The sequence below is a fragment of the Emys orbicularis genome, chromosome 8 (genome assembly GCF_028017835.1).
Source record: "Emys orbicularis isolate rEmyOrb1 chromosome 8, rEmyOrb1.hap1, whole genome shotgun sequence".
NCBI lineage: Eukaryota > Metazoa > Chordata > Testudines > Emydidae > Emys > Emys orbicularis.
In genome coordinates, this window is record NC_088690.1 from 31,056,132 (window position 1) to 31,070,892 (window position 14,761).

Below are 14,761 nucleotides of genomic sequence, written 5' to 3' on the forward strand. Positions count from 1 at the left end.
CAGAGTAATCAGTTGTGATATTGTTCCTGGAAATATTTGAGAGTAACATAAAAATGTAGCCGTCCTCATATGTACGGTGTCCATGGAGTAAGGTAAACTATAAATATTGTTCTACAGACATCCCGGTCCTAGTTCTCCTCTTCTTAGAGTTGTTGTCTATTAGTTTCATGCTTTAGTTATGCTGACATCTAGTGGATCTTCAAAATACACATACAAAATGCTTCCAATTATGTTTCCAAAATCAAACATTTACCCAACAGACCAAACAGCTCCTTCAAGGATGCTCTGATCAACAGTCAATGATAGATCCACATTTTCATCTACCAGTTCTGATTGCTTTTCTTTTTCTTCTTTATATTGCACAAGTGCCTCAAGGACCGAACTGCAACTGGGGCTTCTTTGGTTACTGTTCACACACATTGTAAGTGACAATCTTACCCCAAAGAGCTCACAGCCCATGTGGTGTAGTGAGTCACTTTAGGGTTGCCAATTTTGGTTGCATGTACTCCTGGAGGTTTCATCATATGGCATGATCTTTAATTAAAGATTAATCTTTGATTCCTGGAGACTCCAGGACAATTCTGGAGGGTTGGCAACCCTAATTACCTCCAACACATCTGTAGAGGAGACATCCATACTTTGGCTGCTTATGTTTCCTGAGTGCAACAGGAAAGGTTGTTAACAGTGGGCCTGATTCCCTGACTTCAATGAGCTTTGATTCAGGCTCAGTGTTGGCAGTGCTGTACGTTCCAAAGGACATGTTGGGTGAGGCCATTGTCACAACCCAATGCCCCCCCCCTTAGGGAGTCCCCCGGGAAGGCAGATCAGCACTGTATATTGCTAACGCTGTTGCAAGCATCGCAAAGCATTTTGGGGAGGGTTAAAGGTGTGTAAGTGAAGAGTGGAAGGTTTTTTGTAGGTCACAAAAGGTCAGAAAGGAGGGGGAGAAAAAAAAGAAAAGAGCAGAGAACGGGTTAACTCAACACTGCAGTTAACAAGCTCAGTCCGAAGATAAGAGAACTCCAGCCCAAGGCCAGCTGCTACCCACCAAGACAGAAGGGTGGGGGGGAAGTCCAACCCTCCTGACCAGCTGTGAAAAAAGAAGAACTAAGTGAGACACAGAGCTGCAAAAATAACAGCAAGACCAGTGAAGGCCAAGATCAAACAAAAAAACAAACAAAAAAAAACAGTTTCCGGAGCCGGGATGTTTTGAAAAAGGAAAAGAGACCATAGCAAGCCTGTTTGGACTAGTACAAAGAGCACCAGGAACAGAGGGCCCTGGACGAAACCGCCCCCAAAGAAGCCCAGGACTTAAAACCCTCTTGAGAGCTGGGGCAACTTGGAAAGCACAGCAGATTCTTGGACGCCCTGGGCCCAGGACAGCACTCCCGTCCACCTTTCCCCTTCTCTTCTTCTGATGTTACAGCCAGCCTTGGCCAGTCTGGGTAGCGCGGGTGTGAGTATGAATGTGGGTTAGGGTCTGGGGGCGTTAACGCTTTCTTTCTTCCCCTGAGTGACATGGGAACAGTCCCAGCACTCGCTGCTGTTATTTTATTATTTTATCAAAATCTAGACACTTGATGCGTTTCGTCATCTCCTCCCCAAACGATCCTGTGGTGTCAGCCTGATCAACTGACGCTCCAGGCAGATTGGTAACGAAAATCTGTCACCCCATGACTACCCACCAGTACTGCCGCACACCAGTTAGTGGTTAGCTGCCCTTGTAGCTAACCACTAAGGGTGGAGTGAAAGATACACATTTTGTATAGAAGTAGAAAGTGCTCCTAAGCATGGTCCCTGTACACCCTTTTAATAATAATAATAATTAATTACTTAATACTCAGCTCTTGTATAATGCATTTCATCCGTAGATGTCAAAGCACTTCTGGAGGCTTCACAGTCCTACCACACCCTGCCCCAGGAAAGGGAACAGTAGAGGTTGGTCCGCCAGGCTATCTAGAGAGGCTTCACAGTCCTACCACACCCTGCCCCAGGAAAGGGAACAGTAGATGTTGGACCGCCAGGCTATCTAGAATCAGCCATTCAGAGAGAGGCTGCAGGGAGCAGCCAATAATAGTCCAGCAGGCTCCTAAAAAAAGGAGGTGCTGGCCAGAGCAGATCAGTTGCTGGTTACAGCTAGAAGAGCAGGGATGGCCGGCTGCAGTGCTGGACAGGTCAATGCTGGCTGGAGCCAGAAAAGCAAGGAAGGTACCCAGGCTAAGAAAGAAGAGGCCTCTGGAAACATAGCAAGTAGTTAAAGGGAAGCAGTAGGCTGGTGCTACTTATAGGGTCCTCCCACCAGCCACTAGGGATGTGGCTTAAGCCCTGAGTAAGGGAGCAGCCCACAGAGGGAGCTGAAGACCTGGAAGAGAGTCAGTAATTGTTGAACTTTGTTACCCACAGAAGCAGGGTCGTGAGTTGTATGCAGGGGCGACTCTAGCTTTTTTGCCTCCCCAAGCATGGCAGGCAAGCGGCTTTCGGCGGCATGCCTGCGGGAGGTCCCCCGTCCGCGGATTTGGCAGCATGCCTACAGGAGGTCCGCCAGTCCCGCGGCTTCGGCATACCCGCCGCCAAATCCGCAGGACCGGCGGACCTCCCGCAGGCGTGCCGCCGAAGGCTGCCTGACTGCCACACTCGCAGGGACCGGCAGGGCGCCCCCTGCGGCTTGCCACCCCAGGCACGCGTTTCGAGCACTGGTGTCTGGAGTCGTTGCTGGTTGAATGGGCCTGTGGTGTCCAGGCTCCAGCAAATTCAGGGCCCGGCTCCACCAATGTTCTGGGCCAGGTCTCTCCCCCGACCCTGCCTGCCACCCCTGCGCACATACCCTGGGTGGCTGCCCCCTGCAGCTCTACGCTGCGCTCCGCTGCTGGCTACAAGGGAGCGGCACCGGGGGCAGGCTGAGGCGGCTACTGTGCCTGTGGGGGGAAGAGGCACAGGGCAGCCCACCCCGCCTGGCAGGAGACTCTGAGTCAACTCCGAGGGCAGGGCTTATCCTGGCTGGATGTCCTGAGCAGCAGCCTGGGAGGGCTTGGGTGAGTGTTGTGCTGGGGAGGGGGTCCTCCTCTCTAGCCCCCCGCCGCTGCCCCAGGGCAGTCTGGCTGCTGCACCCCAAATTCTTCATCCCTGGCCCATCCCCCACTCCCCTCCCGCACCCAAACTCCCTCCCAGAGCCTGCACCCCAAACTCCCTCCCAGAGCCTTAGGCAGGTGCGGGTGGGGCAGGACTTGGAACCCATTCTGGGCACCACCAAAATTATACAAACCTGCCACCCCTGCCTAGAAGGGGTGGAACTGAACTGTAAAGAGGGACTGAGCTGGAGACCTGGGGCAACTGGTGGAGAATCTGCAGGGAAGAAGCCCTGGGGGCACTGCTCCATATCAGAGCAGGGACAATACTTGAGTGAGGCCAGAAGTGGCTGAGAGAGTTTGAAAGCTAGCCCCAGAGGGGCTATAACTGGGATACTGGGACAGGCCCTGTTGGACAGACTGAGAACTGAACCCAGGGACAGGGCTGCAGGCCAACACCAAAAAGCTACTGTGATAGGTCCTATGAGACAAGAATTGAGCCCAGGGACAGGGTTGCAACTAAAGAGACTAATGGAGGGCACCGTGGTAGGGTCTGTTGGACAGTTTACCCCGGAAGAGGTCTTTTGTGTGTGTTTGTTTCACATGTGAACTATGTGCGCCTTAGATGGAGGGCTGAGTCACTGAAAACCCGCCTGAGAAAGTTAACTGCCAACAGGGGCCACCACAAGCAGCGTAACACAGCGGGAGTGCCGGCACAGACACAGCCAACTGGCAACGGCACTCACAAGAGGGGAGTGAGCCCCATTGTAGGAGGTCATTATCAGTTTCACATCAGTCCAGTGTTCTAACCACTGGAACACATGCCAAGCATTATGCACAAAGCCTTACGCCTCAGTGCAGGGGTTTTCACCTTTTTCTTTCTGAGGCCCCTGCCAACATGCTATAAAAACTCCACGGCCCAGTAGTGCCACAACAACTGTTCTTCTGCATATAAAAGCCAGAGTCTGTGTTAGGGGGTAGCAAGGAGGGCAATTGCCTGGTACCCCACACCATAGGGGGCAACACGAAGCTAAGTTGCCTAGGCTTCGGCTTCAGCCCCAGGTGGTGGGGCTCAGGGCCCCCGGCTGCAGTCCTGCCTGGTGGAACTTCAGCTTTCTGCACTGGGCTCTAGTGACTCTAATGCCAGCCATGCTTGATGGACCCCCTGAAACCTGTTGGTGGCCACAGACGCCTGGTTGAGAACCACTGCCTCAATGGACACCCCTTGGTGCACTACCAGCACTCAACCGTCCATGGACGTTACTCCTGGGGGAATTCTGCGCATCTGCAGACATGCGGAATTCCTCTGACTTGCGTAATTCTGTATTTTCCTGCATAAAAAACACTTTGCCTAAGAGGTGCTGCAGTTCTCCCTTTTGCCCACCTGAGGCCGCTGTGGCACCAGAATAACCGGCTGCGTTCATGCCGGCTATTCTGGCACCACAGTGCCCTCTGGTGGGCACAAGGAAGAACTGAGGCACTTATTAGGCAAAATGTATTTTATGCGGGAAAATACAAAATTCTATGCCCAGGGCTGCAGAATTCCCCCAGGAGTAGAAGTTCATCACAGCACCCTGCCCAGGGAGCCAGGTTAGGAGAGAGTGGGGCACACAGGGCTGCTGGGGATCACAGATGGGTTCAGAATGGCTAGTGGGGGGGGGACGGGACGGACAGACTGGGGCATCGACTCAGGAACTAGTGGGGTGACAGCGTTGGGACTGGGGAGGGAGGAAGGGGGCTGCAGAGACCCCTCGGGGTCGGGGGGGGGGGGAATGCGGCAACAGGGGCAGATGAGCCTGACCAAATGGGAGAGGCTTGGGGTCTGCATCGGGGAGGCTTCCCAACTCGCTAGCAATCCCACTCCCCCTTCCCTCCCTCCCCCCCGCAAACCTTCTCTCACACACATCCAACACCCTTCAGGTTCACTCCTAGGCTCCTTCCCTGTCCCTCAGTCCTCCGTTACCCCTGACGCCCCTAAGCCTTTGCACTGCTGCTGACAGGTGCAGGAAATACAGTTCTGTATTGTAATTTAAATGAATTAGACAAAGTTCTGTGTTAATATGCCTAGTAAGGAATATATTTGTCAAAAGAAAATTACCAGAATCGTTTTTGTTTGGTCTGTATTGTTACAGACATATTTGCTGACAGATATTTTGAAATAAATTACCAGCATAATTTCAAACTGGCATGATTATATTGCGTTATTCTGAAAAATAAAATATGCAAAATTTTGCAGAATTTTTATGGTGTGCAGAATTTTTAAATGTTTGGTTCAGAATTCCCTCAGGAGTAGCATATACACTTCTCCACTGGCTTTCAAACGCTAAAATGTAGCCCTTAAAGTAGGTAACACTTTCAGTTTGCCAACCTTGACACTGTTCCTTTAAATCCACTAAATCTGTTTCTAGAAGTGTCAGATTTTTAATCTAGTCCTTTGTGTTTTTCAGACAAACTTTAAACAAATCAAATGTCACTTTAAGATGATAAAAGTCTCAAAAATTTCCCCCTAATACTCTCCAGTTATGCTGGGAATCATTTTACTTTATACTATAATATGGATAATAAACTTATGTCATTTGTTCTTGTCTGAATTGTACATCTTTGTATTGCCGATGAGCCTGATCCTGCAATGAGCTCTGTGCAGGTGGACCCCATTCAGAGCACCACTGATTTCAACAGGGCTTCAGACATGTGCAGAGGTCCACTTATATGGAGCTCATTGTAGAATCAAGGCCTGTACTAATATTCTATGTTAACATAGAGTTTGATTTTGCGTCTATCAATTGATCTCTTCCCTTTACTGTCTCATGGATGAGTTTTCATTTGCATGCTGTATTATTATATAATAGAAATGTGAGATGGAAAAGACCTATTAGATCATTGCCATCTTCACTATTATTTTCAAGTGCCCTGCAGAGCGCTAGGTGCCCCAGACTCAAAGGCATAGTCCTGCCCCAGAGTGCTTACAGCCTAAATTTGACATGCCAACAAGTGACTGTCATAGAAGGACAAAAAAGAAAGATGGGGAGTGGAAGGACAGGAGTTATAATAACAGCAGTGCGTGTTCATCCAGTCCATCTCCCTGTGAAGTCAGGATTGCTGCCTACAGTTCATTTCTCAATCCCTCCACACAGCTCTCCTGTTCCTCCTCCCTCTACCAGTACAACTCCTGTTGGAGTACTGTAGGTGGCACACTTGCAATTATTGTAGGGGCCAGTAGAAGCTTATCCTGTGAGAAGTATCATTAGTTCCTACTCAGATATCCATGGATTCGGGATGGACGCACGGCGTGGGGAACTGCTGCTGCCTGGCTCTGTCCTCTCCCGTCCTCAAATATCCATGGAGCCCTAACTGCACAAAGCTCATACAATGGAGCGTGGAAAGGGGAAATATGTAATGGAGCTGGCCCTACACCTTTTATGGCCTCTCACCCTGTTATCACCAGGTCAGAGCCGCATCTGTTCATTTTGGCAGAGGGGAGAATATAGCCCTGTGCATTTTTATATATCTACAGAAACAAATGACCTGATCTGTGTGATTAATAACTTTGTTTGTTATAACACAAATAATTTTAAATATCAGTTTTAATTTTCCACTGCTTGTTTAGTTTTTGTATTTCACTCAGTGGAAAATTAAACCAGATATTTCTCTCAGTGGAGAAAAGCCCATAACAAGGAAACAAGAGAGGAAGCCATCTGGAACAGTTGGGTAGATAACATAGCCCAGCAACACAGTATAGCAGTTGTAACTAGAAGCCAAACTAAAGGCATCCCTACTGAGGCCCCTGAACCAACAGATGATGCTGTAAATCCCCGAACTCCAGGAAAGGAGGAGAGGCAAGGACTGATTAATGTAGCCCATCAGTTCATGCATGAAGGAGTAAAAGGAACCTTGAATAGGGGGAAACAAGTTGCAGAATGGAAAACCCTGGAGGATGATATTAGAACATGGGTAAGGAATTGCATTCGGTGTGCACAGGATAAAACACGGCCTCCTCACTGGCAACCCATGATGCACCAACGGAGGCTCGGGCTCTGGCATAGGGTCCAGATTGATTTTATTGACAAGTTGCCTAGAAGTAAAGAAGGATTTCAATACCCGTTGGTGGTAATTGATTCTTTTTCAGGATGCGTAGAGGCATTTCCTTATCAAAGCCAACAGCACCAAGGTGGTGGCTAAAAAGTTTTTTAATGAGGTGGTGTGTAGATATGGCACCCCTGAGATAATAGATTCTGATAATGGGGGGGCCTTTGTGGGAGATATTTTTACATTAATGTTGCAAGCTTTAGGAATCAAACAGAAGTTTCATATCTCCTACCGGCCCCAATCTTCGGGTCAGGTAGAGCATATGAACCGCGCCATTAAGGAAGCGCTGCGGAAGGTAGTAAACCACACCGGAAAAGATTGGCCAGACAAGCTGCCTATAATTCTAGCAGCTATTCTCAGCAGAAACAGATTAAAAACAAAAATCCAGCCATTCCAAATTATGTTTGGATACTCTGTGCACCTAATGATTGACACTAGCCACCTGACACAAGATGGGGGGGAAACCCCTAATGTGACACAGTATGAACATTTGTAGTGGCTTAAGCAGCTGCAAGAAGACAAGATCACTCTTCAATATAAGGTCAATCAAGCTATTGAACAAATGAATAAGAAAATTCATGCACAGAAGTGTACTGAAGCAGTCCTATGGGAAACAGGGGATCAAGTTATGTACCTTAAATTGGGGGGAAAGGGCCACTCCCTGGAATCGAAATGGACAGGACCCTATTCCACAGTGGACCGCCTCAGCCCATTGGTATATCATATTGAAAAGGATGGAAAGTTGAAATGGGTACATGTCTTACAAATTAAATTTTTTGCATGATTAATAATGTTTTGGACTTTTTACAGAAAAAGACTTCTGGGATTCAGAACATAAGACGCTGCTCTCGACCACTGCTATCTCCATATCCATGAAACCCCAGTATAAGGTTTGGCAGTCCCTGTTCTTGGGGGCATGTATGTCCCAGATATTTAAAGATGTCTTGGCAAAGCCCACTGCCATCTCCCCCCTTATAACAAATATCTCCACTCTAGCCAATCAATCGTGGATCCCCATCCGGGAACCAGGAATTCTCTTAGAATGGTATGATAAAAAAACAAATCGAATTCTGAGGCCGATAGGGAATACTGATATCTATGCCTGGGAAGGAGAAGTGGGACTCAAGGTTCACCTTACAAACATCATAAGAATACCAAACAACTGGGAAATAGGGGTTAAACTAGAGGGTCCCTATGGGGACACCACCTGGAGTGCCAGTTACTCACGATCACCATATCAGTGGGATGAGCCTGTTAAGACAGGAACAGTACTAACTGCCATAGTAGGCTATTGTCCAATACCTAACGACGATTCAAACCTTTGGTTCCCAGACACGTGTACTAAGATTTGGACCAAAGATATCGTGTTTAAAAGAAGCACTCCGATCAGAATGAAGAAGCCCAAGTTGTTTATAACTCAAAGTGACCCTATAAGGGACCTTCTGAATCCTTTGCTAGTAGAGATTAGATTTTATATGGATTGGACCCAGTTAAATGTGTCAAGAGTGGAGCCAAAATGTTTGCCCTATGCCCTTCCTATTTTGAAAGCATGGATAAAGACACACCGAAGCCCCTATGGCTGAACCAGGCGAGATGTAGCAGATACTGTATTAGGAGGGGTTCGTTTTGGAACTGGGATTATGAATACAGTAGATTTAGAAGTAATTAGAAATAAATTGAGTGCCTTATCACAATTACAGGAGAGTCTTATAAACGAACAGGCAGATGCTAATGTGGATTTGGTGTAAATAGGCCTAGGCAATCTGAAAACGACATGGAATTTGTGGAAATGGTTAAATACCGCCACTTGGCTGTTATACAGAGAACAGCTGGAATTGGGAAATAAAACTGCCTTTTCTATGGGATGTACTGAAATGCAAATTCTTAGTTTAGCATCACTTGAACATGAAATGTTCTGGGTAATATCAGGAAATGTTAAAGTACTGAAGCACCTGTTAAAACAACTAAAAAGATCTTTGTTCGATACATATAAACATGAATGGATACAGTATGTCTCCAGTAAAGTTAAGCCTGAATTGTTACTAGGAGAAATTATTGTTAAAATTGCCCATCAACAATCTGTGGAGGCAGAGCTATGGAAAGTCAGTCCACTACCAAAATTGGCCATGGGATCTTTCTGGTTACCTCGCATTACGGGTCAGTGAAAGTGAAAGAGAAAAGATTATTGGACACACGACAGTGTACAAAGTGGGACCCTCACAAATGGGTATGCCTGTCCCTGCCTGCCACCACAGAACCAAGCAGTAGGGACGCGTCGCTAGGCACATGCATCTGGGATGAGCTAGAGAATATAACTCGTGTGGTATATAATGGACAATGTGTATGTGTTGTGTCCTGGGAAGCAATATTTTGGGAGGATTATAGCATTAGCCAGCCACCAGTGGATGAGCGTAGATGTAACGCAAGCATTTTATACACTAAGAATCACACTTATTATCTTCCTAAGTTGGAAAAAGCCCCTAGTACTATGATTGCCCCCTTAGTGAACTTCTCCATTTCTCTGTGTTTGGATTGGCAAGAGTTAGCTGATCAACTGCTTTTAGAAGCCAAAGTAATGCAGTTTTTACTGGAAACTCAAAAGGGTACCGGAAAGCGAGTTCTCCAAATAACACATACAAATGGAGATATGATTAACATTGCTAATGCTGAAAGGGCACTTACTGCATATCACTGGTATGGTGTTTTCACAGGCTGGTCTCCCACCTCTAAAGGCATACCGTCAATCATGCTTCATCCATTGCTAATTGTATTGGTATTATCCTGAATTTGCCTAACTGGAATGTTATGTATGTGTTGCTGGATAAAAAGAATGTTTGTTAAATTGCAACCGCAAGCTCAAATTGCCTCTCAATTATATAAGATATGACCCACTCAAGAATTGTTCTTGAAGGGTCAAAAGGGGGATATGTAGGAGCAAGATTTTATAATTGTACTATGAGAATTAATGTATGATTTGATTTCATCCTGCCAGACACCCTTTTTGAATAGCAAAAGGAATGACAGACCAGAACAATCCTTATGACTGATTATGGTCACCCTTTTGTTTTAGGATAAGTTATAATGTCTACTATGGTTTCCTATATGTATTACAAATTAGGCACTCTAGTTAAATATACATTTCTTTGTTTTAATGTTTAGAAAGTAAGAGACAGGATCTTTTATTGTATCTATGTTAAGGAGATTAGAGGAACATTGAAGGCCTGGGCCCCAATGTAACTTGTTTTGATTATAAGATTTAGGAAAGCTTAATTTACAATGCCTTTTCTTGCTCAACATAAAAACTGCTGTATACCTTTAGCTGTAAAAGACTGTGTGAATAAGGAATGTATGCATCAGGAAAAGATAAGGTGTGAAGGCTGTTGTCAGATGCTCCCGGTGTGGTGCTCTGCTGTGTTCAATGTTGATATCAATCGGCTGCATGCGTGTGTTCCCTCTGTGTGCTGCCACAGCTCTGCGCAGATAGCTGACACAGCAGAGCCCGAGAGAACCCCCAATGACCACAGACTCTAGTAAGGTACGAAGGCATGTCGGCCAGGTTTATTGTCGAAGAGAAACACAGTCTCCAGCTTTCCCTGGCATAGAAGTCCAAGGTGCTGCTAAGGTGCTGCTAGCTAGTACATATGTGCTCCCTGACAATGGACTCAGCAGGACTTTCCACTGCTCCCTAGGCTGGACAAAGACATCCACTCAGGGGTGCATTCTTATACACAGGTACAAACAAGTTACACATCACTCCTGACGTATTGAGGTGCAACCCCTCTACGTAGCAAGGTACAACCCCTGTACGTAGTAAGGTGCCACTTCTCACCTTGATACATGTTGGTTCAAACAAAACAACTCTATCCGTCATATTACCCTTTTGGCCCTGTCATTGGGATGGGTCAGCTTGTTCCTTGTTATCTGTGTGGAATGTGCAAGTATTGGAGTGTTCTGATATCTAGTGTCCAGTACCTTTTAGGTATGTCTCTTTTTGCAGCATCAGGCCTTTCCTTGCCAGCTTCTGTGAGCAGGGCCTGCCTCTGGCTCACAGCTTAATTTTGCTTTATGTTAGCAAAGTCTTGACCATTACTTTAGTTCAGGCCTTAGGCCTCATACTGGGCCTCTGATAAGAGTTTATGTTTCAGGGCCTCATCTTACTACATTCCCCCACCTTTTGTCTTTTTATGGGGAAGATGTTTACCCATCATCCCGGAAAAACATAATGCATGGACTAAAGATAACCCAGTGGGCTAAACACTGTTATGCGGTAATCTTATTTTACCATCCATACACTCATACCCCATTTGTCTTTTTAGTCTGCACATTCCCATGTACAAATGATAGGCAGATTTTATTATCCAATTATTTTTTAGTCCCTTATGTTGGGCCTGGGAATGTTAGGCCCGGGACCATGACTGAGGAATGTAGTATTATGATTGAGCCTTAGAGGCACTGCCAAATAATTAATATATATCAATTATATGGATATGGCATATATATTTGTTGTGTGTATGGGCATATATGTATAGTATGTATGTGTACATATGATACCACCTTATATCCAAGCATAATAATGTTTTTCCAGTCTGGTGTTGTACTCTGGCCCTTTTGCTTTGGTGACACCGATAGAAACACACTCCTATTAGGGCAATTCCAGTTATCACCTGTCTCATCATTAGTAGTAGGCTGAGTGTTTTGAAATACTGGGATAGGGATTGTGATAGTGTGTCCCACAGTGCTATGTATATGAGAAGTAAAACAGAAATTTGGAGCAGTGACACTACCACTGAAGCCTTTATATATAAATATATTGTAATTAGTTACTACACAGTACTGTCCATTCATGTTATAGGTTACCCTTACTGCTGGTTGTCACCCTCTGGTAAGCTTCACTGGGCAGGAAACAGAAGTGGCTAGCTTCTCTGTTCCATTGGTTGAACTGCTCTGTGATGCACCAGTAATTGATGTAGATCCAGTTGTTTCTTATGGATGCTGTCTTCCAGATAACCTACTGAATGGACAGTAACCAATTTATCAAATAGTGCTGTGTCAGGATTTAGTACTGGTGCCCAGACACTGAACAAAATTGTTTTGAATAACATGTGCCGTAGTTAGGATGCAGTGTCACTGACCCAAATTATGACTGGTACTAACAGGCAATTTCTTTACCCAGTTTGTAGTTACTATGTAACTTTTTGTTTGTTTACCACTTTGTTTTTTCCTTGCCTTCACGTTGTTTGCTGCCATTTGTTTGTAAATTTTTACCTGTGTGTTGGTTAAACAGTTTAGCAAGGTTATGCACATTGTAAATGTTGTACAGCAATAATACAATGCAGCAATAAGACAACAGTACAACAATAATACAGTAATACAGCAATAATACAATTGTTTTTACACAGTAACCAAGTTGAAATTAAATGACGGCTTATCCTGGTCAGCTAGTGGTTTTTAGCTGATTGTTAACTTAATTGTCCATATATGATAGATAGAGGTGTATTTGACCAGTCTCTTATTTATAAAGCACTTCATTTTTCTTTTCTTGATGCTTGGGGGTTTCTTCACTGTATACTGATATTTTCTGGTGTCTTCGGGGTGAGATATTTTCTGGTGTCTTTGGTCTGTGGGATTCAACTTAAACAACTTTTGTTACTTAGCATAGTAAAGTTTTTTGTTTGTTTTCCTTTTTTGTTTTTGTTTTCAGTAACCCAAACTTAATACAAAGTTTAATTTAATTTGCTTACAATGTAATAGGGCTTAATGGCTAAAATAGATGCTCACAATCTTCCATGAGAAGGTGTATTGCTTTCCCTTGCTGAACACTTTGTTTCAGCAAAAGAGTTAATAACATAATTTTAAAAAGCTTTTTAGAGTTAATTTGCTTGTGATACCAATTTCACGCTTGTTAACTGTTTAGAAGCACAAACTTTAACAACCATTGCTTCCCATTAACATAACATAACAAAAGAAAAGTGTATAAGATTAAACCAACTATAAAATTAAACCAAAATAAATTTTAAATCCAGGTACATGCAAATACTTTGAGGGTATTTGTGGGTATACTTTCATGATGCTTTGTTATGTTTGGGAGCCAAAGGTGGAAACCTGTTGAAAACGTGGAAACCTGTTGAAATTGTTTGGTTAGCTTTATGCATAAATTGTTATTTTTAAACATTTTTGCTATCACATTCTTATAACTATATTTAAAAGTGCAAACAAGTTTATAAAAAGCCCAAACAAGAAATTAACATTTTGTTAATATTATCTTTACCTTAATGTTGAGGTTTCCCCTTACATTTTTTCTTTGAATAACAAATAAAAAAAATTAAAAAACAAAACTGTGATTGATAAAAAATAATTATTTTTGTTTGCAATTGCATTATTTGTTGAGGCAGAAATATATGTACATATATTTGTAACTGAAACTTTTTTGAACTTTGCACAAAAAATTGGTGCTAATAATACTATGATTATACCCCAACCATGATCTTAAAATAGTGTGGTACCACATATATATATATATATATATATATATATATATATATATATATATATATATATATATATATTTTTTAAAGGGTATAAATTTGACTTTTGTTGCAACAAAAAATAAAAATAGTAAAAAATAGTCACGTGACCCACACAACATACAACACAAGACAACACACATGACATACAGGACAAACTTCTAATTAAAAACAAATGGCGCCAGAATTCTATTCATAACTATACAAAATGAGGCAAACAAAAAACAAACAAAAAAAAGGATTAAACATTTGAATAAACAAATTATTTCCTTATTTAAAACTTTTAACATAAATTGATAAAAAATATATTAATATTTGCCAAATGTATTGTATTAATTTGGTAACAAGGAATTTTGCATTACTTTATATATAACAATATTTTAAAACTCTGCTATATGGAAATAAGAAAAGCCCATGTTTCAAATATTAGTGAGTGGTTAGGATTAGAAGCAGAGAGTGCATTTCTGTTGCTTGGCAACCATATCTTCAAGAAAGTTAGGAATAATTCCAGCTGTTGCATTCCTGAAGGGTTAAAATACTTAATTTACTGGATTTATTTAAAGTAAAGTTTTTACCTTGTTTTCTTTTTGTTTCTTGTTTTATTCTGTTTTCAATTGCTTTATCTTTTGGAGGTTTCTACAAAAACTATAACTTTTAACTTTTAAAACAAAAAGAGAGCAGAAGTGAGGAGAGGCAGAGGAAAGGGGGGGTGAAGAGCAACCTAGGAAGGTAGCAAGACCTGAGCCAAGAGAGATTAACTCTATCAAGCAACAGAGGGTCCTGTGGCACCTTTAAGACTAACAGAAGTATTGGGAGCATAAGCTTTCGTGGGTAAGAACCTCACTTCTTCAGATGCAAGTAAGGTTCTTACCCACGAAAGCTTATGCTCCCAATACTTCTGTTAGTCTTAAAGGTGCCACAGGACCCTCTGTTGCTTTTTACAGATTCAGACTAACACGGCTACCCCTCTGATACTTAACTCTATCAAGGTATTTGAAAGTACAGGCAGCATCAGCAAGTTTAGCAAACTGAGAAAGCATATAAAGGACAAAACTTAACCGGTATGTAAAAATATTTGAGAAAGAA

The 14,761-nt window shown here is 43.5% G+C and overlaps 1 protein-coding gene across 1 annotated transcript in view; it reads left to right on the forward strand.

Moving 5' to 3' along the window:
- Window positions 1-14,761, forward strand: part of LOC135882433 (calcium-activated chloride channel regulator 1-like) — a 92,117-nt gene that overhangs the window by 45,426 nt on the left and 31,930 nt on the right. The window contains exon 15 of the mRNA XM_065409338.1: window positions 7,962-8,041. Within this exon, the coding sequence (XP_065265410.1) occupies window positions 7,962-8,041 (80 nt within the window). The remainder of the gene's footprint in view (window positions 1-7,961; window positions 8,042-14,761) is intronic.